The 24,065-nt window shown below is 37.6% G+C and overlaps 1 protein-coding gene and 1 long non-coding RNA gene across 3 annotated transcripts in view; one reads left to right on the top strand and one right to left on the bottom strand.

Annotated features, from left to right (window-relative positions):
- Positions 1-2,617: 2,617 nt before the first annotated feature.
- Positions 2,618-4,385, top strand: LOC107869680. The gene is made up of 3 exons (XR_001673899.2): positions 2,618-2,744; positions 3,250-3,324; positions 4,120-4,385. It is a non-coding gene; the product is annotated as an uncharacterized LOC107869680 (long non-coding RNA).
- Positions 4,386-8,079: 3,694 nt separating this feature from the next.
- The window catches only part of LOC107867898, a 28,664-nt gene continuing 12,678 nt past the window's right edge, over positions 8,080-24,065 (bottom strand). Inside the window, exons 7-19 of one of the 2 annotated variants that reach the window (XM_016714371.2) lie at positions 15,577-15,715; positions 15,384-15,469; positions 15,061-15,303; positions 14,639-14,889; positions 14,292-14,510; positions 13,997-14,221; positions 13,851-13,904; positions 13,679-13,744; positions 13,454-13,594; positions 13,309-13,362; positions 11,006-11,065; positions 8,756-9,148; positions 8,080-8,610 (exon numbers count right to left, since the gene is read on the bottom strand). In XM_016714371.2, coding sequence (XP_016569857.1) covers positions 8,443-8,610; positions 8,756-9,148; positions 11,006-11,065; positions 13,309-13,362; positions 13,454-13,594; positions 13,679-13,744; positions 13,851-13,904; positions 13,997-14,221; positions 14,292-14,510; positions 14,639-14,889; positions 15,061-15,303; positions 15,384-15,469; positions 15,577-15,715 — 2,099 coding nt within the window. In that variant the 3' untranslated portion in view covers positions 8,080-8,442. The remainder of the gene's footprint in view (positions 8,611-8,755; positions 9,149-11,005; positions 11,066-13,308; positions 13,363-13,453; positions 13,595-13,678; positions 13,745-13,850; positions 13,905-13,996; positions 14,222-14,291; positions 14,511-14,638; positions 14,890-15,060; positions 15,304-15,383; positions 15,470-15,576; positions 15,716-24,065) is intronic. The other variant, XM_016714373.2, reaches the window with a different exon arrangement.

Here is a 24,065-nt window from a genome sequence, read left to right as displayed (position 1 = left end):
ACCCATAAAATGGCATGTTTATACCCGTTTTGAATCATATTGCTTTCCCTCTCTAGTTTAGATAGTTGTAGAATGGTTATGATGTAAACCTATGTTTGGGATGTGATTTTAGTATTTAAAGTATGATTTGTAAATTTAGCCTTATTGGGCTAGTGTGGTAGTCTTGAAATCATAAATTGGGTAGAGTTGACTTGAGTACCCTTATTTTTAGTCGAAGTTGCTATCTTAGGCTTGAATATGGCTTACTTGATATCTAGAAGATGAAATAGATACTTTAGCCTAGTTTGGGACAGAGTGTGCCTAACTATGGAAATTGAGGATTAGAAGTGGGATCATCTGGCCCACTTAGGCCTAAACTTGTGTTAAGTCTTGTGGACTTAGTTGCGGATGTTAGACATAGATGAGGCTAGTAAACCTTAGAATAAGGTTACTTTAGAACTTGGTAACTTGTGTTGATGTTCCCGAATTGTGGCTTTGAGTTATAGTTATGATACTTCTCGTGGAAGTGATAATGTGCATTTAGAGATGATATTCCTTCTAGATAAGTTATGTGGCCTATAGAGATGTTATTTTCTCTTAGACTTGATGATTGGCTTATAGAGACGTCATTTTCTCTTAGATATGCAAATTGGCCTAGAAAGTTGATATTCCTTCTAGTCATGATATATGACCTATCGATATAAGATATTCTATAGACGATTACATGTCTATCTATATTATGCCTTAAATATGTGAGATACCTCATATATGTGAGATAATTAGAGATATGCTACGGCTTATAAAGATGATTATCGATATAAATGTTGGATATATATATGGGTCTAAGGCAGTGATTATGATGTTGTGACTATTCCGTATGAATTAATGAGCCAAGGGCTATGTTATGATAATTATTGAATAATCGAGGAGTGTTTATCAGTGTAAAGGATACAATTATAGTTTATAAATACATATATGTATGTATACACATCTCTCGGATATGAGATAAAGAAAGATATGGTATGTTGCTTATGACTTTATTGATTGGATACTAGTGATGGCTAAGAATCTAATATATTAGTTAATGAATCTTTCTTAGTTAAAACATGATAGCTAGCGATGGTTAATGCGTGACTTATAGTGAGGTCGGGTCTAGCATAGGTGAAGACTAGTTGGTATTGATGACTAAATTTGTGATGTCGATTAGTTGATAAATGAGGAGTTATGTGTTAATAAGGCTAGATAATAAGATATGTTGGTAATAAGAGGTGACTAGTTAATAACTTTTAATAGTGCTAAATGGTTAACTAATGAATAGTTAAGCAAGGATTAGTTGGTAAACGATGGTTAGATAGTGAATGGTGTCAGCTAATAAAAGATGGTTAGGTGACAAGTAGTAATGTGTTGTCTAGTAATGATTAACGGATATAGGATGATTAGTTGATAATAATGAATGGTGGATAAATGGCAGTTTTAGTCTAGTGATGAACTTTGACCTAATGTTAGATGTTGGCTATTAAATAAATAGTGGTTAGTTGCTATCCCGTGAATAAGGATTATGTGAAAGATAACATTTAAGCTAATAATTAAAGGTTATGTGATGACTAGAGAACTAGTGATGCTATTATAATAAGTGTTGGTTAGCTAATAACGAGTAGTTGGCCAAGTATTGACTAGATAGATATTCTATGGTGATATGACTATTTTTATGAGTATTTTAGTGTATGTTATTCGATAATGACTATTATGATGATATGTTGATACTCGGCAAGGCCTGAGGATACTATTGATGATGTATTGATATCCGACAAAGTCGGGGATTGATTACGATGATGATGGTCTTAATGAGGACAGTTATGATGAGTTGTGATATTGATTGTGTACTTTGCATTCATTCCTGCATGTGCATACCATATCACCAATATGCACCTATATTTATCAGGTGATATAGGGCGGTTGTATATATATATCGGTGAAGAATATGTCTTGTGTTGTTGTTTACTGATTGAACCTTCCGAGTCTGGGGTGGTGAGGGTACGCATAGGCTCAGCTATGTATTTAATTGTTCGTAAGTTGAGGACTAAGGAGATTGTGTATGTGAAGGTCCAGTGGAAGAATCCTCCTATTGAGGAGGCCACTTGGGAGATCGAAGCAGACATGTGTAGCAAGTATCCGCATCTGTTTGCTGATTCAGGTAACTTATTATTTTTCCTTGACTTGTGTTTGTCGTTCGGAGATGAACAGTTGTTTAATTGGTATCTGATATAATGACCCTCCCGGTCATTTGTGAAATTTTCTCATATTCTCTATTTTAGCACTCTACGTAGTTTGTATACTTGGAATATGACTCACGGGATGAGTAGTACCAATTCAGGAGGCGTTCGGAAGTTATTGAGTCATTAGTTGAATTATTAAGTTTTAATAAAGCTAAACCCAATCATGGTCAATCTTTGATCGAGACGACCTCGGGTTAGTATCATAGTATTTTTAATAGGTTCGGAATATATTTTTTTGTCAATGTACATATTTGATTTATTTCTATGGGGTTCCGAACAAATTTTGAGTATTTATCAAAAGTTTAGGGTGTTTTTAAAGAATTAGTGAAATTAATGGTTTAATGGGTCGAAACCACAATCCCTTTTTCTATCAGATATTATGTGAAAGGACTTTCAGTTAATAGGGTTTAACTCATAAGGAAAAAAATGAAAAAGAAGAAAGAAAAAAAAAAGCGAGAACGTTGTGGCGTCTGAGAGCACAAACTCCAGGTAACCAATTCTCCAAAATATTATCTGCAAAATTGAGTAGTAACACGGTGAATAATTTTCTTCGTGCTAGTATAGTGTTAGAAAATAATTACGTGGCTTAATTGAGTAGTGTTCGGACATTTAATAAACAAATACAAAGATTAGTTGATAAATGGATGGAATAGTTGAAGTGTCATTGGATGTTTATTTTCTTAACATTAGTTGATTTTTTTTAGTGGTATAATTTAACCTAGTAAATAATTAGGTAATGATTACATAATGATATAGTTGGTATTTGTTTCACATAGGTTTGATGAAATTGTGAAGTTGTAGTTACGGTTTTATGATTTGTTGTGGTCTTTCTTACTGTAAACACTGGTTTTCAGTGTAGTTATTCTTAGATCACCTGTTTTGATTGGTTATGATTTTGTTCAATTTAGGTTTTAAGTTTAAAAATTTAGAGTAGGAATTTATTAAGCAGGTGTCATTAAATTCGTACTCTTATGAAAATTATATATTGGAACAGATTTGAAATATTCGGAAGCTTTACGGAAGAGCAAGACCCTTACACAGTAGCTTGCTTTCGAGTTCTTCGGTTGAGGTAGGTTACGTTTTAATTGGAGTTTAGACTCGACTTAATTATGTGTATGCTCCTAAATTGGATACTTGTGGATTGGTATTCGGACATGCTTGAAATCGTTGATGTTTGAATTGTTGATTCGTGTATAAATGTTTATTGGAAAATGATTTGATGAAATTGTCTTATGACTTTAAGTGTACTTGTAAACATGGTATATTGTGTTGTATGCTGAGAGGTTGTGTAGATGATATTGATAATACTTGTTTATATTTATGTTGGATTGGGTACCACGCCGGTACGTTTATATTTATGTTAGATCGCGTACCATGCCGGTATATTTATATTTATGTTGGATCGAGTACCACGCCGGTACTCTTATATTTTTATTGGATCGAGTACCACGCCGGTATATTTATATTTATGTTGGATCAGTACCACGCCGGTACGTTTATATTTATGTTGGGTCGGGTACCACACCGGTACGGTACATGAACATAGATTGTTCCCTGCAGGTCATGACTATTTGGGCAAAAATAAGTCCCATAGCATGTGTTTACATATTTATGTTGATTTTGTGGATATTTACCGTATGGTTGATACTGTTGATAGTTATGTGGCTTGTTTGTGAGCACTGTTGACCTGTTATTGTTGTATTGTTGATTCAATGAGAATTTGTTATTTGATGATGCCTATCTACTTATTTTTTCAATTATGTTGTGTACATTTTATTAAGTTGAGTTGGCCTATGATGCCTACCAGTACATAGTGGTTTGTACTGATACTATCATGTACTCTTCTTTTGTTGAGTGCAAAAAGTTTTTCAGAGGCTCAGACACGACCTCATCTCTAGAGTTGATAGAAAATCTTGATGCGAAGGGTGAGCATTCCGTCTTCAGGCTGTCACTGGTCATCTTTATTATTATTGTCCATCTTTCGGGCAATGAGACATTCCTAATTTACTTTTATTTAGAGATCTCTTTAGACATGATTTTGTTAGTAGTTCTTGTATGATGACTTTCGGATCTTGAGAATTTTAATAAGTATTTTATTTGACTTCCGCATTAATAACGATTAATCTTGAATTATTATTCTTATGTTGATTTTATGATATCATCATCTTAATATTGACTAAGTGATTGGGTAAAGGCTCCGTTTAGATGGTTCTCTAATAGGAATATTAGTGTGGGTGTCACTCATGGCCATTTGGGTCGTAACAGTTTAGTAGAAAGACGGATATTCCTTGCTCATTATCAGACAATCACTTATTCACAAACTTCGTGTGGGGAAAATAGTTTTCATTTCCCATCTCATGGAAAACCTCTTTCGCTCTGCTTAGCCTTATCGCCCTCTAGGGGTATTTTAGTGATAGGTTCTATAGGAACTGGACGATCCTATTTGGTCAAATACCTAGAGACTATAAAAATAAAAAGACATGTCATTATGATTGTAAGTATTGAGAAATTTGTGAATGATTGTCATTGGTCATATTGCTCATATAGATCCTATCATCTCGGTATTGAAAAATTCTCTATTACTGTAAAATACTCAAGGTCAAATACCTAGCGAGAAACTCCTATGTTCCTTTCGTTATGGTATTTCTGAACAAGTTCCTGATTAAGAAGTACTTCTTTTTACACTATTTCGGAAATCCAAGGACTCAATCGTATGGATATGTAAAATACAAGATTCCCAATCCTAGTAGAAAAGAGAGGGAAATGGATACTCAATTTAAAGTGAGTAAACAGAATTCCATACTCGATCTCATAAATACATATAGAATTTTGCAGAAAGTCGTATTCGATGAAAGTCGTATGTACAGCTTAGAGGAAGATCTTTCATATCTTTCGAGATCCACCCTACAATATAGGGTAAAAAAAGCCACAATAAGTGATTTTAGCCCTTATAAAAAATTAATTCTTGAACCCCTTTCACGCTCATGTTACGTCGAGGTATTGCAGAAAAAACAGCAAAATTCAATCCAATTTATCATAATCGATTAGTTAACATGTTGGTTAACCGTATTCTGAAACATGAAAAAAAATCATTGACTTATCAAATTATCTATCGGGCCGTGAAAAAGATTCAACAAAAGATAGAAACAAATTTACTATCCTTTTTACGTCAAGCAATACGTGGAGTAACTCTCGATATAACAGTAAAAGCAAGATGTGTAGGTGGATCGACTCATCAAGTTCCCATTGAAATAGGATCCACACAAGGAAAAGCACTTGTCATCCGTTGGTTATTAGTGGCATCCCGAAAATGTCTGGGTCTAAGTATGGCTTTCAAATTAAGTTCTGAATTAGTGGATGCTGCCAAAGGGAGTGGCGATACCATACGCAAAAAGGAAGAGACTCATAAAATGGCAGAGGCAAACAAAGCTTTTGCACATTTTCGTTAATCCATGAACAAGATCTATACATCTCGATCGAAAAAGAATCAAGAGAAAAAAAAAGAATTGAAATTGATCGATAGATTTTTTGAAACAAACGAAAAGAAAACGAAAGATGAAACATAAATCATGGATCAACTAAGCCCTCTCGGGGACTTTCTTAAAGAGGAACCTCGTGTAAATACCATGAAATAGGGTTTGATCCTATTCATGGAGATTCCGTAGCTATTTCAAAAATGAAAAGTTATCTTTCTTGCCCCCCGACCTACACAAATGGTTTCCCACATTTGAAAAAGTTTTGTTAGGTTCTTAGTAGCAATCGGCGACCCTTTCTTCTTTTACTTCACATAGCTTTTCGTCTCCTTGATAGCTGAAAGTTCTCCAAAAGTATGAAAGGCTGGAGGACTTTGTACCATCCATTCCGGTGTGGTTGGATTTTGTTCGAGAAAATACAAGACATCCAAGTCATACAAAATCGTAGTGTAACGTGTATCCTCCCCTGTTCCGGTCATGGAATAGATGAAATAAATCAAAAAATGAATTTTTGTTCAAGAATGAAATCTTATTGGAATGGTCCATATCCGGTTCATCCTTCAGGTGGAACTCCAGGTTGAGGAGTTATTCGAAATGTTGTCAATATATCAATATCCTTAGTTTGGTACTCAAGAAGGCCGTAACTATAACGGTCCTAAGATAGAGAAATTCCTTGTCGGGTAAGTTCCGACCCGCACGTCTATAAACAAAAAGGAAAAACGAAAATCTTTTTTTTTTTCCAAAAATTCTTCATTCCTGGGAAGAGGAAAAAGCAGATAAGACAAAGGCCTTCTCTTTCCATCAGCTCTTCACGAAGTGAGTGAATTGTATGTAGAGATCCGTAGAGACTTATAGTTTAATTGATTGAAATATACCACTTATAACAGTGATATTGTAGGTTCGAGCCTACTAAGCCTACCACCCCTTCTCTTCACCTGATACAATTCACCTGATACAAGACAGTCTTACTTCCATGGAGTGATAGAAAGCAAAATTGGAAAAAATTTGACATCTTTATATGAGCATCCAAGGAGGAGTGTAGCAAAATGGACAGAGGCCATGTGGCCTGTTATATAGCAAGCTTGTTAAGAAAGCTTCTTGCCAAGCTTCTTGCATAAGCCGGTAGGCATATTAAGGAAGCTTATTGCCAAACTTCCCGCAAAAAATTTGATAGCTTATATATATGCCCCTTTGACTTGTACGAAAAGAAGAAGATAAATGAATAATGAAAAAGGTGAAGAAATAATTACATAGCTGGGTATACCAACCTACTATTTATACAGTATATACTTTTTTGAGACGTATCGCTTAAATAAATGTTCGTCCAATGAGAATAAAGATAGGATTGCATTCTACGTAATAACATTTGGCCAAAGAACCTATGGACCTCAAACACCGTCTATCCCCGCCAAAGACTTGCTGCTTAACCAGCCCCTTTCCTTGGCGGTTCCAATCCTTTCCTTCCTCCCGTACTCAATAAGACGTTACAACTCTCATTCTTTTGACTAATCAATAGAATGAGACAATTACTCAAGAAGATAATTCAACAGGCTCAACAAGAAAAAATTGCTTCACAAGCGCTTGTTACATAGAAAGTCACGCTTGTCTTATAATTGTGAAACACGAATACTGCTTCAGAAAATTCACAATAGGTAAGGATCAAATTTCTGCTCCTACTCAAACAAGAGCACCAAAAGACGCATAACCATCATTAAATAAGTAATAAGCCCCATCGAAGACAAGATAATCTGTTGTAAAACTGATCTTTACCTGTGAACCCGTACCAATCATTGTTTCAGACCACTAGACCAAGAAGAAAGAAACAGGACCCAAAGAATGGAAAGGTTAGTAGTAGCATTAATAAACAGAACAAAATATTACAATAGCAGAATATAGCTAAGCACAAACTTGTCGAAAGTGTTTTAACAACCATCATCCACATTTAACGACGGTAGTTGACAGAACATCTCACCGGCAAATTCTCGGTAACCAATGAAACAATCAATAGAATTCACTCCAACAGAGACGCACTTTCTTTTAATAGACACAACTGACGAGAAACTGAAAATGAAACACAGGTATATTACTGTTGAAAAAAGAACATTAGAGTGTAGTTTCATAATAGCTGTTGGGATAAAAAGGATACGAAACGAAGGATCCAAGAATGCAATGCAACAACTCAAGCAAACAACTATGCGCTCAGACTGCGCAGAAAGGTGTGGCAATGCCAAGATCTACCAAATGAGAACAAAGAAAAAGTGCTAGATTTACACGACTGCAGCTGAAACTGCCACCTGAAACCACTACAAGAAAACGCAGGATCTGGGCATGATAAATTAAACTCATTGCTCTGCTCTAATTGCTTTCAATTAATATAGTAAGAATATTTACAATAACTTTACAAGGCTTTAGTAGGGAATACCTTCTAACTACTGTATACAATTACAAGAAGCAGAGCTATCGTCACCAACCAGCTCACAATAAACACCAATCATGGCAGAGCCATTCAAACCACTCCAAGATCAACTGTACAGTAAGCTCTGAATATACAATACTACCATCCTCGACCTAATCTCGATGGCTCCTGGAAAGACGCTTGTTGTCATCAACTTGTCTTTAAATAAGCCATCCTTCCCGATGGTTCAGATAAAAATGGTGTACCAGCAACAAAATGCCAGATACAGGTACCAAAATCCTACAATTACTGAGCTAACCTATCCATCAGGATCCAGCGGTTCTCCAGAACAATCGTCTGGAGCAGCTTCCTCCTCCTTGGGAAGGCACCGGATTGGGACATACACATACCCTTTAGGTAATCGCTGGTTCTTCATTGAGGCTTGATCTGAAGTCATTACCAGCTCTTTCTCAAAAGTTTCCATATGCTGTTTATGCAACAAACTTGTTAGGATTGAAATTCCAGCTAAAAATATGCATATCAATTATATAACCAATACATCCAACTAAAGCATGGATATTTCCCATTGTGAAGTATTTCATCCTAATAAATCAGATTGAACATAACTCTACCTTTCTGTATATCAATTGCTTGTCCCCGTGATCTGTAGAATAGGAAGAAGCTCTATATGGAATTTGCTTGCCAGAAAATGACACTCGTGCAGTTTTTTGTGTGACAGGGTTGGATGATGTAGAACTACCATCAGTCTTCTGATCATTGTCCATAGACACAGGAAACTTAATGAGCCGTTTTCCTGCTACAGAACTGTCTACCGATATGTCATCTGATCTTTGCATTATTTCACTGCCAGATTTACAGCCATCAGTGTAGCCTTTAATGGATGTCGTAGTAGCTGAATCTGAACTAACATCAGTCTGAAAGTATGGGTGTCGAGTCAGTGCAGATAAAACAGCATTGTCTCTACTTGAAGCCAGAATATCATGTGAGCAAAGGATCACTTCACGCTGCAAATCAAAAAACAATCCATCAGCCATAACACCAGAACCTATGAGCATAAAAGAAGAAGCTGACCCCTCCCCCTTCTCAATCATTGAATACGTACCACCATTTACCTACCAGGCAACACATACACCGAATAGCAGATAGTCGTTAATCTGCTAATGTCCCAATACGATTTAAGGAAGGAAAAACATGGATCCTGTAATAGACGATGCAAATCCACTTTGAAGCTATTACCCATGGACATTTCTTACTACGTTTCTTCTTACCATGAATCTCCTCTGTATAAAGAGGAATTAGCTAGTGATTCAGAATCCATGGGTATAATTATCTCCGCTCTCAATGTGCCTATGATGTAGCGCGCCTGGCGGCTGTTAAAGTTGACTAAACAAATGTTCAACTTTATAACAAAGTATAATGATAATGTATTATCCACCTTAAATCATTTTCAGTCTTCATAATTTACTCCCCTTCATTTTAAAAAGCGCCAGTCTTCACCCTAGTGACTGGATTCTATGCTTATTCATATAGTAAATAAGATAATCAAATAAATGAATTTATAGTCAATGACTATAAGTTATGCTTGGAATGCAAGTTCAGTGACGTTATGACATTATGTCTGAGGTTGTTACCTTTGTCAAAAAAAATGACATTACGTCTGAGGCTGGCGTGAAAGTGAGACTTGGTACACTGGTCATTCAAAAGAGGGGAAGTTTCAAGTATTTCAGGTCTATTTTTCAAGGAAATGGGGAGATTGGCGATGATGTTGCACATTGTATTGGTACAGGGTGGATGAAATGGAGGCTTGCATCCGGAGTCCTATAAGATAAGAAGATGCCACCAAAACTTAAAGGCAAGTTTTCAGAATGGTGGTCAGACAGGCTATGACGTACAAAGCGTAGTGTAGGCTAGTCAAGAACTCCCACGTTCAGAAGATGAAAGTTGTGGACATGAAGATGTTGAGATGGATGTATGGGCATATAAGGAGAGTAGGCATACCAGGAGAGATAGGACTAGGGATAAAGATATTCGGGACAAGATAGGATTGGTCTCAATAGAGGAGAAGATGTGGGAAATGAGGCTGAGATGGTTCGGGCATGTGCAGAGGAGATGTACATATGCCCCAGTATGGAGATGTGAGGCTGAAGAGTATTGGGAAGAGGTGACACGACAGGACATGACGCAACCCCAGTTTTACCGAGGACATAACCTTAAATAGGAGGTTGAGGAGGACGCAGACTACCAGTTCTGTTTTGTACTTCAATTATCATATTATCTTGTAGTGATTATTGTTTAGGATGATTTTTCAGGTTGTCTATAGTATTTTGTCATGGCTACATCATTTCCGTAATTTATGTACTGCTTTGGACTGTTTCCTTGAAGCGAGGGTCTACCAAAAACACCCTCGCTAACTCGGAAGGTAGTCGTAAGGTTTGTGTACACTCTGCCATCCCCATATCCCACATGATGGGATTACAATGGGTATGTTGAGACAGTTATACCGTCTATTTGAATTTGAGAATCAGATTTATTGCTGCTTCTTACTACCGTCTTAATGTCAGAATCCACACGGTGATATATAAGGGCTGGATTACCTTTTGTATATACTTATGCACACTTAGTGCAATATCTATAATACTTATCTTTTCTGAAATAGAATCTTTTTCCTTAGCATGGAAACAACTAAATATATCCAATAAACGGAACAAGTAAATAACTTGTACCAGCAATGTAACAAAGTTGATGAGGTTGACAATGCAACAGCTAACAGTGATATTGAACAGAAAAGAATGAAGGAATAGTTTCCACGGCTATAATGCCATATAATTTGCAACAAACATGGAAAAGAAAACAACGGCTACCTTCAGCTTCTCTCGCTTGACAATTCTTTCACATAATAGCCGTAATCGCTCCAATTCAACCTGCACAAGAGGATTTGACAGGATTAGGATCTTCGCAATTCTAGAATGAGCACGTATGCTCATGCTGGCAATTAGACATAAACAGAAAGCTTCAATTTCATATTGCAAACAGTAGCTCATAACTGCAGCATATAATGAAAAGGAGCTTCCCTGACTGGGAAAAGCCACAAAGAAATTACAAAGCAAAGGCATAAAATCCCCACAGCATCGTCCAACCCTGAATATAATCTTATTAAAAGAAGTCCTGGGGGGTGGGGGACAGGAAAGCTCTAAGTACTCATGTTCCTTTGACTTCTACCATCTTTCTGAAAGAAGCCCAAGAGCAGGAAGTAGATGAAGAGGTGATTCAACTTCCAGGTCTCGAAGAGGATTTTAGTTGAACCACCCAGTTTCAGCAAAAGCACAAAAGAGACTATGGTCAAAATTTCAAGGACCCAATTCAATAACTTATATACCAATTGGAAAATTGCAACCTGATTCAGGTTCAAATAGTTTTTCAGTAAATCATACTGTGCCACCTGAGCTAACCATACATCACACAAAGGTAACTAGTTCACAGAACCACCCCGGCGTAAAAGGAGCACATGGTCACAAAACAAATAAGACAGTTCAAAAGTAATTCCTCCGCTGTTTTTTGCTGGGTATTGGGTTTATGAACATCATCAACTGTACTGGCAAGATTAGTAGGGACTGAATAAAATAGAGTCATCTGGTAACTTCATATAAAATATCTTATTCTCTAGATTAACAACTTGGTTTAGTCCTCACTATGTCTTAAATTTCACAAGCTTCTTTTTAGCACCATAGGAAGCTAGGCCATACACAAGGAATAGGGTATTCCTCCCAACTCCCATAACAAGAGAGAAAAAAAAAATGTCAGTTTGTTTGTCAGGTCAAGTTCTCGCACCACATCTTGCAGACCAGATGCTAGGATTTTCAGACAGCTAAAAAAAGCTCTATAACCTAGGTATTATAGTAACTTATCCTGTTTTCCTTTTAGGCACAGGATTATGCTGGACATATTCTTGTCACTAAGATGCTGCGGAAGAGACCACCTCTGGTGTGTGATCAGTCTCGGAACGTTTTTCAACAGTAACTGAACGGCTCACAAACTTAAAGAAAAGGGACGTACACATTTTCTTCTTTGGCATGAAGAGAGCCTAATTGCCTGTATGTTTCATATTCTTTGGCCAAGCAGAACTTCTAAATATTTTCTACTTTGAAAGTAATAATTTTGATTTCCACTAGCTTTTTTCGCTCATGTGACTGTATATTAAACAGGCTTCAAAATCGTCAACAGAACTCTTCTTTTGATACTTTCATACTAACAGGTTATTGGTAATGCTTAAAAGAAACCAAATGTAGTAGCAAAAAAAGCCTAGTAACAGTTATAATGAAAATACAGCAAGCAAATAACTAAATAGGACTGCTGTTCAAAAAGTCGAGATTGGGGATCATTTCTATTAACCCAAACAGTCCCAACTTCAAGATCAATCAGATGGTCTGTTTGCCACCATCTTAAGAGTATCCAATTCCCAAGTAAACATAGGAAAATTATGTTGACCTGGAGCTGTTAAGTCTCAACAACAACAACAACAACAAACCCAGTGTATTCCCACTTGGTGGGGTCTGGGGGGGGTAAGATGTACGCAGTCCATACCTCTACCTCTGATGAAGTAGAAAGGCTGTTTCCGAAAGACCCCCGGCTCAAGGCACAAGATATCACACAAACACATAGTAAAGCACAGAAGCAGATGACATAACATAAATACGGCCCCCATAAGGAATATAAAACAGAGGAAAGCAGAGGAAAGCACACAGATTCGTAATAAGCATGGAACACTGAATACGGAATCATAACGGGAATAAAAAATAAAAAACCCCCACCAAGTAATTCCCTACACTAGCGACCCAATCTGGCCCTACTCTTCTGCCGTAATTCGCGTCTTCCAGACCTTCCTATCTAGACCTTCCAGACCTGGAGCTGTTAAGTCTCAATTCTCCTATTTAAACTCTCATTGCAGCAGATATCTATGACCCATCTAAACCATAAATTTTAAGTAAAGCTTTATATCAAATAGACTATCTAGTTTTAGCAGAATCAATTAGCCATGGAGATGAAAAACTGAATAGGGAGGCAGAAAAAATAATATAGGAAAAACGAAAGAAAAAATAACTGGACAGCAAGACAACTGCTGCAAATTGAAACATGATAAATAGTCACGTGAATATCATTCACTTACCCTGACTTGCTTCAGACTCTTCAATTCTTCCACCCCATGTCTCTGAGTCTCGGACTGATCACATTCGATACAAAATGAGTATATGATACAAGTAATAGTTATTAAAGAAACTTGCAACCATTGCATGAATAAAGAGAAGACCAACCTTGAGTCTCTGTTCCAAACTATGTTTATCACAATAAGCTTTGTGCTGCAGCTTGCCACCATTAGTTCTCATGCTTAAAAACAAGCCAGCACTTTTAGCGCAAGAGGGATGGAATGTGTTCTGACAGTGACCAGAACTACACTGCAAATAAAAAAATTGAATCTGAATTAGTAGACTAAGCTTTAAAACGACTTCAAAAGGAAAAAATCCTTCCACGTCTTCTACCTTAGTGCATACACCTTTTCTCCGCTGGCAAACAAGGCAGACATCGTTACCCTTAGAGATGGTTGCCTGTCATAATCACAATAAGTTATACAGAACTACTACAGAGACTATGCGAGACCTAAACACAACCGAAATGAGCAAAGACATTCTTAAATCAGGTAAAAGCACATACCAGTCCCTCAATTGGTTGTACTTGTCCTCTTTTGAATGTTGATTCAAAGGCCCACTACAGAACAAACAGAAAATAAAGCAATTATAAATCAACAAAGTGAATAAAGCTAGTGGGGAATGATGAATAACATAAGGATTGTCATTTACTTCAGCACAGAAGGAGTGAACCCATTGACCATCATCTGACTTTCTAAAAGCACCAGCAGTACCGCCACATAACCCACATTCAGCGACAAAACAAGGTTTCTCCTCCCAAAGATAAGAACCTTGAGCTCCAGAGACCCCAGATGACAATAACTCCTCGCATAGTTCACAGTACCAAGGACCTGTTGAGTTTCTTACACTTCGATAGCAATCCAAGTGAACAGCAACCTAGAACAAGGACAATTTGAACTTAGAAAAAGATTTAAAAAGGACAAACTATAGGAGTAGTGCGTCCTACCTTGCAGCTGGCACAAACTAGGATAGGATTTAGAATGGTCTCGGGCCGTCTGCACACATCACAAGTTCTGGCATGGTCTTTAGAAATATCTGAACTTAGCTGGACAAGATCAGAGTAAGTTTCTGGTAATATCCGCACACTGGTTGGCCTTGAAAGCGTTTCCTTGACCCGAGGATGCTGTTGCGAAGAAAGCCTAAGTCTTTCATTGGTAGCATTCATCTTCAAAACATCCAGCACAGAAAGGAAAAAAACAAATACACTCAGTATGATGAAAACTAGACTAACATTTTGAAGTAGTTGTTAATACTGCTTCGGTGAATCCTAAGTCCTAACATGACTGAACTTACAACCTCCTGGTGCATGGATTCTTCTATATTGTCTTTCCTCAATGATGAAATCCTAGACGATGCGGCAGCTGCCGCAGTTGCAGCAGCAAGTACAGTCTGAGCCTCCTTATGTCGTTTTTCTTTCCTTCCTTGCTTTTTGGCTTCCTTAAGCTCATAAAGATATTGGCTAACACACACAGCATCCCATTCTCGTTGTCTAGCAGCATCAGTCTCCTGTTGGAGACTATTCACAACCTTAACTATTAACTCATCTGCAGAGAAAGTTACATGAGCATCAGTTAATTCAACAACAGTATCCAAGAGTTCTGGAGCACATAAAAGCACAAGAATAGGTGCATGTGATTGTTTGTGGTCTTCAGACAACAGAAGGTGGCAATAATGCTAAATGCACGAGATTAGGAGATGGGGATTATAGAAGAGACCACTAAAACGTTTCCTTGCAGCAGCATTACAAAGCATTCTGTTCTGGTAATAAACAAGCTCCCCTTCCACTTCATCTGTTGGTGAAAGTTCCAGCAGGCCCATAGCACTCGCCTTTACCAACTGCTCAGGGCATGCACCATTAATTTTGAGGTCACCAGAAGTTGAATGTTGTGAATGTTCACTGCAGCAGATTCCTGAACTAGAAGATGCTTCCATCTGAGAAACCTCACCTTGTCTCAAATCTGTGAGCATAACAAATAACGTGAATATTTTAATATACAAGTTACATTCTCAAGCTTTACCATAAAATCACGAGCATTACCATCCAAAGGGACCCTAGTCTCCATTTGCCTTAACCTATTCTGAATAAAAGGGTGAATGTAAGATCTATGGAAAGCTTCCCGTTTACTGCATGAAGAAAATGTAAATTCTGGTAAAGTTCATTCGTGAGCAAATTTCTAGCCCAAAAATAGCCATAAGTCACAGCCAAAAGATATAAAACATGGAATGCTCACAGGACATCTGGTAAGTGATTGAAAGAAACCGAAGAAATAGTGCTTCTCATTCCAGCAACTGTCGCAATATTCTGAGCAGATAAAGCACCCTGCTCCACTTGACCATTGTCAAGGCAGTTGATTGAAACCTTAGATGGCTCTGCAGCCAAATTATTAACTGATTTACTTTTTGAGAATGGCAAAACAACAGTAAATATGCAAAGCTCGTTATTACATTAGCTTCGCTAAGGAGAAATTTTTCTTAAATCTCAAACACTGTTTCAAAAATAAACTAAGAAAGAAGCATTGTTGGTGCTTAATACCAATTGTTCAATGACATTGAAATTGTTAAATAAATGGACCATGGGCCTAACCCAATCCCAGCTCATAAGAGGAGGATTGCCCAAGGTCATATAAAGAGCATGTTCCCATCCCACAAACGATGTGGGACACCGACCCCAACAAGAACCTGACAGAATCGGGTGTGGTGGGAGGGGCCGAGGGGTGAATGAAGAATCACACATCGATGACGAAAGAGGTTCTAGGCTTCCTTTTTCTAACATAAATTAACCAAGATTGTAAAAAAACGAAAAGCAACAACAGTTTCACCTTTCCAGATTTTATTAGAACTGGATTTGGGTCCATACCAGTTTTTGACAATAAGCAACTGAAACTGGCATTCAAATGCCAAAATAAGCTCAGAGGAAAGTAAAGCCGACCTCAGTGTCAAGGATGAAAGGTAATAGCATCAGATAAGCAAAATGTTTACATTGAAAGACGGAGAAGTAGGAGTTTGGAGCAAGGAAACTCATGAATGCTTCTGAAGAAAGAGAGATTTATCTCCTGAAGAGAAAAATATGGTCTATATGGTTGTGGTATTGAGCTGACAGAATATAAGGAAAGTGGACCAATCTTTCAATAGTAGAGCAGCTAGAGCTAGAGAATAAACCAGCTAACTTCACCCATCTTGCTTGGAGTAATTTGAATTCAATTGTTTTGAAATTGTTGTTACTGGATATTTACATTGTTTCATTATTTCACTTTCTGGGATCTTTAGGATGTTCAGTATGCAGTTCTATAATTTCTTATCAGCAACCTCAGGACAAAAGCAACCAGCTAGCAACAAACAAATTTGACTATCATCTACTTTAAGCCTTTGACTGATGGTTGATTAGGCTACTTTGACCTTTCCATTTTTAATTCCAGGGTTCCAAGTGACAATAAGCTAGTGTAATCTCCCAGATACTTCTCATTACATTTGAATGATTTTTAAGCTAATATCTCGGCAGTATCCCAATAAAGAACTATATTTCCTCCTCTTAATCGAGTTCTTTCCTTTTAATTCACCCCAGAACAACGGTCTGTCTCCTTAGAACTTCACAAGTTCAGATCATTTTAGTTAATGTTGCATCTTTTAGGCTTTTCACATCTTCCAACAATGATGCGACCATATATATTGATCTAAAAAAGGTTTTAATAGAATAGTAGCTATTTTCACCAATTAATCCCTACTAGTCAAATATAAAAACGTGTTCACCCTTCTTTCTCTTGATCTCACAGTAGAAGTCGCCAAGGTACTACAATTTGGACCTACGGGATTGGCATTGAACCCTCCCTTATTGCCAAATCATTCTTCCTCTACACCTTTCTCCCCTAAATGCTTCTTCTTTCTTCTTCACCATATCTGTAACTAGTACAGCTATTACGATCTACAAAGCTTCTATATGCTACAAGCGATCTATCTTTGCCACTTGACAAAAATATATTTTTGAGAAGAACAGATAAAATAAATTGAAGACTCACAGATGAAAATTAAACAATGGCGAACCCAGAATCGAATAAACTATAGGATTTGAAAAGAGCAAAGAATCTAATTGAAGAAATTCAGATTGTTGGCCGGGACCTGGTGAGGTTTTGTAGTGCATGCAATCTATGGTAACAAACTCCACATATGAAGTAACAAGCGCAATCAGAGCATCAATGATCGGATCCGCACACCAGTAAAATAGCAAAGCTGATCTCTTGGAAGGAAAGGAACACAAGAGTTTTTGAAAGCAGAGAAGAATCAGTAATTAGCATCAAGCATAGATGCAACAGTTCTTTACACTTTTTGTGTTAACGTGGCAACCGCAAATGACATGGAGAATATGTTGATATTCTGAGCTCGTTTCATATTTCGTAATGTAGCTATCCCCTGTAGATACTTGTAGCACTTTGCTGCACATTAGTAGAATACTTCACCAATCATTTCTTTTTAAAAGAAGGCAAGACTATGGTCGCTGTTAAAATCAAGCTTTTATGTTACGGTTAACATAGTTCTTCCAGGATTTCAATTGGTTTATTTTACAGAATCCACTCATGAACGACCATCGAAAAAATAAAGATGCACCCAAGTCCGGAACTATGCCAACTCAGCATCTAATGTGGTGAGTTTCCCAAAGCTAAAGTTACATATTTAGTTGGTAGCATGACAGCCTTCGTAACTATTTACTGAGAACCCACCTGGCAAGGCCATAATCTCAACGTGATTCGATGAAGTGGCTACAATAGACTGCTTTGTTGATCTCCAAGATATGGTAGTACCCCACATATGAAAACATAGCCTGTTTGAGACCGAGTTTTATGTGGGTCAGATAAGAACCCAGCATCAGCATAACCAACAAGATCGGAACTGCGATCTTTAGAATAAAATAAGCCCATATCGGTAGTCCCCTTTAGATACGTAACATGTGTTTGATCCCATTCCAATGTCTCCTAGTAGGAACAGAACTATACCTTGCTAGCAAATTAACTGAAAAGGTAATATCAGGCCTTGTAGTATTTGCAAGATACACTATGCACCAATTGCACTAAGATATAGTATTTCAGGACCAAGGAGTTCCTCATTCTTTTCTTGAGGTCGAAATGGATCCTTATTCACATCAAGTGATCGAACAACCATCGGAGTACTTAATGGATGTGCTCCATCCATATAGAATCGTTTCAACACCTTTTCTGTGTAGGCAGATTGATGGACAAAGATACTGTTTGTCAAATGCTCAATTTGCAAACCAAGGCATAACTTTGTCTTTCCGAGATCTTTCATCTCAAATTCTTTCTTTAGGTAATCAATTGCCTTTTGAAGTTCTATTGGCGTTCCAATAAGGTTTATGTCATCGACATAGACAGCAAATATAACAAACTCCGACGTTGTTTTCTTTATGAAAACACATGGGCAAATTTCATCATTCGTATAACCTTCTTTAGATAAATATTCACTAAGACGGTTATACCACATGCGTCCAGATTGCTTCAAACCATACAATGATCTTTGCAATCTAATGGAATACATTTCCCGAGGCTTTGAACTATATGCTTTCGGCATTTTAAATCCTTCGGGGATTTTCTTGTATATCTCATTATCAAGTGATCCATATAGATAGGCTGTTACCACATCCATCAAATGCATTTCAAGTCTCTCATGGATAGTGAAACTAATAACGCAATGTTATTGCGTCCATAACTGGTGAATATGTCTCATCATAATCGACACCAGGCCGTTGTGAAAATCCTTGTGCAACAAGGCGTGCTTTACTGCTTTATACCTTTGTATTTCATTTTTCTCATTTCTTTTACACACTAAGACCCATTTATAGCCAACAAGCTTAACACCATTAGGTGTTTGAGTTATAGGTCCAAAAACTTCACGTTTGGCAAGTGAATTCAATTCAGATTGAATTGCTTCTTGCCATTTTGATCAGTCATTTCTTTGTCAACATTCTGTGACAGATCGAGGTTCAAGATCCTCGCTATCTTGCATAATTTTTGTTGCAACATTGTATGCAAAGACATGATCCACTACTATTTCAGATCGATTCAAATTAGTTTCAACATCACTTGAATTTATGGATAGTTCCTCATTTTCTAGAGTCTCAGGCTCATTGATTCCTTCAGGAATATCAACATTGCTCAAATCTTGAGCTTCCATATGAGGATCTTTCGTAGTGTCATCTTGACCATTTGTTTTTCTTTTTCTAGGATTTCAATCCTTAGAACCTAATTGTCTGTCACGCTTCAAGTGTGCTTTAGATTCATTAGCTATGACACTAGTGGATGGTCCTTTAGAGACATCAATTCGAATTGGGACACTCTCTGCAGGAATATGTGATTTAGTGATCCTTTTCAAATCTGTAAATGCGTCCGGCATTTGATTTGCAAATGAATAATCTTTTGTACTTCTTGCTCACAAATAGAAGTACGTGGATCAAGATGAGATAGTGATGAATTTTTCCACAAACTTCTCTTTTGATGTCACTATTTTCTCCCCCTAATTTTGGAAAAACCATCTCATCAAACCGACAATCTGCAAATCAAGCAGTGAACTTATCTCCCATTAAGGGTTCAAGATAGCGAATAATGAAGGGTGATTCAAACCCAACATAAATTCCTAACCTTCTTTGGGGGCCCATCTTGGTGCGGTTAGGTGGTGCTATAGGCACATAACACCACACCCAAAAATTCTCAAATGAAATATATTAGGCTCTTAACCGAAAACCAATTGCAACGGAGAAAATTTATGATAATTTGTCGGTCTAAGACAAACAATTGTTGCAGTATGCAAAATTGCATGACCCCAAACAAAAGTGGGCAACTTAGTTTTCATAAGCAATGGTCTTGCAGTTGAAACTGCAGACATTTAATTAATGACTCAGCAAGGTCATTTTGAGTGTGAACATGAGGTACAGGATGTTCTACTCTTATCCCAATTGATAAGCAATAGTAATTAAATGCTTGGGATGAAAATTCTGCAGCATTATCAAGGCAAATAGACTTAATTTGATTATCGAAAAACTGTGCCCGTAATCGTATTATTTGTGCCAACAATTTTGCAAATGCCAAGTTGCGAGATGACAAAAAGACACACGTGAGACCATCTAGATGAAGCATCTATTAGGACCATAAAGTATCTAAATGACCCACTAGGTGGGTGAATGGGTCCACAAATATCCCCATGTATGCGTTCCAAGAACGCGGGGGACACAATCCTAACGTTTATTGGTGATGGCCTCATAATCAGCTTGCCTTGATAACAAGCATTGCATGAAAATTCACCATTCGAAAGAACCTTCAAGTTCTTTAAAGGATGCCCATTTGAATTTTCTATAATTCGTCTCATCATTATTGATCCTGGATGTCCCAGTCGATTATGCCAAAGTACAAAAGTATTGGAATTAGTAAACTTTCGGTTTACTATAGAATTTGCCTTAATTGCACAAATCTTTGTCTAATACAGGCCAGAAGATAAAGCAAGGAACATTTCTATAACACATGTATGGCCAGAGACATTCTTGGTGATACCGAGATATTCAAGATTCATCTCATCAATTGTCTTGATATGATAACCATTTTCACGGATACCTTTGAAACTCATCAAGTTTCTCCGAGACTTGGGAGAGAACATAGCATTATTTATGATGAGTTTAGTTCCCTTGGGCAAAATTATAATGGCTTTTCCGAAGCCTTCAATTAAATTAGCACTACCAGAAATTGTAGTAACATTAATCTTGCCCCTGTTTAGATGAGAGAAATATTTCTTGTCTTTGAATATCGTATGTGTAGTACCAGAATCAATCAAACAAATATCTTCACAATTGGACAGCTTAATTTGAAAATTATCCATATCTTCAAATAAAATGACATAGGCCAAATAAAATATATATTAAATTTTTGTATAAAGTGAAAACTTATACTATAAAGAATTATTAATCACTTTTTACTAAGAAATTAAATAAAACTGGTGACTATATATGCATTTGTCAAAGTTGGAGGTTATACCATCGGACAACAAATTAATTAAGCAAGTTATATTTAACCATGGTCACATTAATTAAGCAAATTACATTATCCAAACTGTACCTTGCTGAAGGATAAACAAAATAGTTGGTGGTCACGTGGGAACTAACGGACGAACACAACAGTAAAGAGTAAAACTGCACAAGTACTATATTAATATTACATAAAGAATATAATATTATTATATATAGAAAGTGTTTGCTTTGCAGTTTGCATGCAAAAGGTAATGGGGTTCAATCCCTGCATCTCTACGCATATAAAATTTTCTCGCATGTATCGTTGTTTCTTTCCTTTTTTTTTCAATAAATAATGGCATAATTTAAATTCAATTCAATAATAAACTACAATAATATAGCAGTTACAAATGCTAAGACAGCAGCTTTTGAGAGTTTGTATAAGGGGTTAGAAGAGAAAGACGGGGAAAAGAGGTTGTTTAGGCTTGACAAGGCTAGGGAGCGGAAGGGTCGGGATCTAGATCAAGTGAAGTGCATTAAGGGGGGAGATGGCAGAGTATTGGTGGAGGACGCCCTCATTAAGAAAAGATGGCAGTCGTATTTTCATAAGCTCTTGAATGACGAGGGGAACAGAGGTGTTGTGCTAGGGAAGTTGGAGCACACCGGGGAGTGTCGCGATTTCGGCTATTGTCGGCATTTTAAAGTAGAGGAGATCAGCGAGGCTATTCACAAGATGCGAAGGGGCAGGGCGACGGGGCCCGACGAGATTCCGATGGATTTTTGAAAGTTTTCTAGCATGGCTGGGGTGAGGTGGCTGACCAACCTGTTTAACAACATTTTCAAGTCCGCGAAGATGCCTGAGGCGTGGAGATGGAGCACGATGAAGCCATTATATAAGAACAAGGGTGGCATTCAGAGCAGCAACAACTACCGAGGTATTAATTTGTTGAGTCAGACGATGAAGATTTGGGAGAGGGTGGTGGAGCGGAGGTTGAGAAATATTGTGTCTATTTCGGAGAATCAATTTTGATTTATGCCTAGTCGCTCGACGACTGAGGCAATTCACCTATTGCGGAGACTGGTAGAGCAGTATAGAGAGAGGAAGAGGGATTTCATATGGTGTTTATTGACTTGGAAAAGGCGTATGACAAGGTCCCTAGGGAGGTTCTTTGGAGATGCTTGGAGGCGAGGGGGGTTCCTGTGGCGTACATTAGAGCGATTAAGGATATGTATGAAGGGGCGAAGACTCGAGTAAGGACGGTGGGAGGAGATTCTGAGCACTTCCCGATCTTGACGGGGTTGCATCAGGGATCAGCTCTTAGTTCGTTCTTATTTGCCGTGCTGATGGATGTGTTGACGCGGAGTATACAAGGCCAGGTGCCTTGGTGTATGCTTTTTACGAATAATGCAGTTTTGATTGATGAGTCGTGGCAAGGTGTTAATGATAAGCTGGAGGTTTGGAGACAAACTTGGAGACAAAACTCTGGAGTCTAAAGGTTTCAAATTGAGTAGGACCAAGACGGATTATTTAGAGTGCAAGATTAGTGACTCGAGGCAAGAGGAGGAGGTAGTGGTGAAGTTGGACTCTCAGGCAGTTTGCAAGAGGCATAGTTTTAAGTATTTTGGGTCTACGATCCATGGAAATGGAGAGATTGATGAGGATTTCTCTCACCGTATTGGGGCAGGTTGGATGAAATGGAGGCTCGCTTCGGGGATTTTATGTGATAAGAAGGTGTCTCCCAAGCTTAAAGGCAAATTCTATAGAGTTGCAGTCCGGTCGGCTATGTTGTATGGAGCGGAGTGTTGGCCAATTAAGACTTCCCATATCCAAAAGTTGAAGATAGCCGAAATAAGGATGTTGTGTTGGATGTGTGGTCTTACAAGGGCTGACCGGGTTAGAAATGATATTATTCGGGAGAAGGTGAGAGTGGTATCGGTGGAGGAAAGAATGCGGGAAGTGAGGTTGAGATGGTTTGGTCATGTGATGAGAAGGGGCACGGATGCCCCAGTTCGTAAGTGTGAGAGACTAGCGTTAGATGGTTTCAAGTGAGGTAGGGGCAGACCGAAGAAATACTGGAGAGAAGTGATTAGACGTGACATGGAGCAGTTACACCTCACTGAGGACATGACCCTGGATAGGAAGGTTTGGAGGAAAAATACTAGGATAGAGGGATAAGGTAGGGAGAAGAATCATAGTCCGTAGTTAGGAGGGTTTTGGTGTCTTTTGTTTGGCAATGTCTATTATTTTTGTGGATGTTGTATCTATGTTAGTTTTATCATGTTTCATGCTTTGAATATTTTTGTATATTGTCCTGTGTCATGAGTCGAGGGTCTATCGGAAACAGCCCTTCTACTTCTTTAGAGGTAGTGGTATAGACTGCATACATTCTACCCTCCCCAAACCCCACTGGGTGGGAATATACTAGGTTGTTTGTTGTTGTTGTAATAAACTACAATAATATAATTGAACTTAATCAGTACTAATAATCATGCAAACAATTACTTTTACATGATTCTTTATTCACTAATTCTTATCAATAAAAAAAATAAAAAGCACTCATTCTTCCATGTTTACGGAACCATCACCAATCAAGTGATCAATCTTTCCTTCAGGGTGCTCAAAAAAATCTGCTACATCCAAGCTTATGATGTCAACAGTATTTTCAGAGAGAAAGTTAACCTCGGGATTTCTCTCTTTCTTTTTTAGTGATGCTTTATAAAGAT

Source organism: Capsicum annuum, chromosome 4 (assembly GCF_002878395.1).
Source record: "Capsicum annuum cultivar UCD-10X-F1 chromosome 4, UCD10Xv1.1, whole genome shotgun sequence".
NCBI classification, from domain to species: Eukaryota; Viridiplantae; Streptophyta; class Magnoliopsida; order Solanales; family Solanaceae; genus Capsicum; species Capsicum annuum.
The sequence above is the reverse complement of the archived record's forward strand: the minus strand, read 5'-3'. Positions and strand labels throughout refer to the sequence as shown.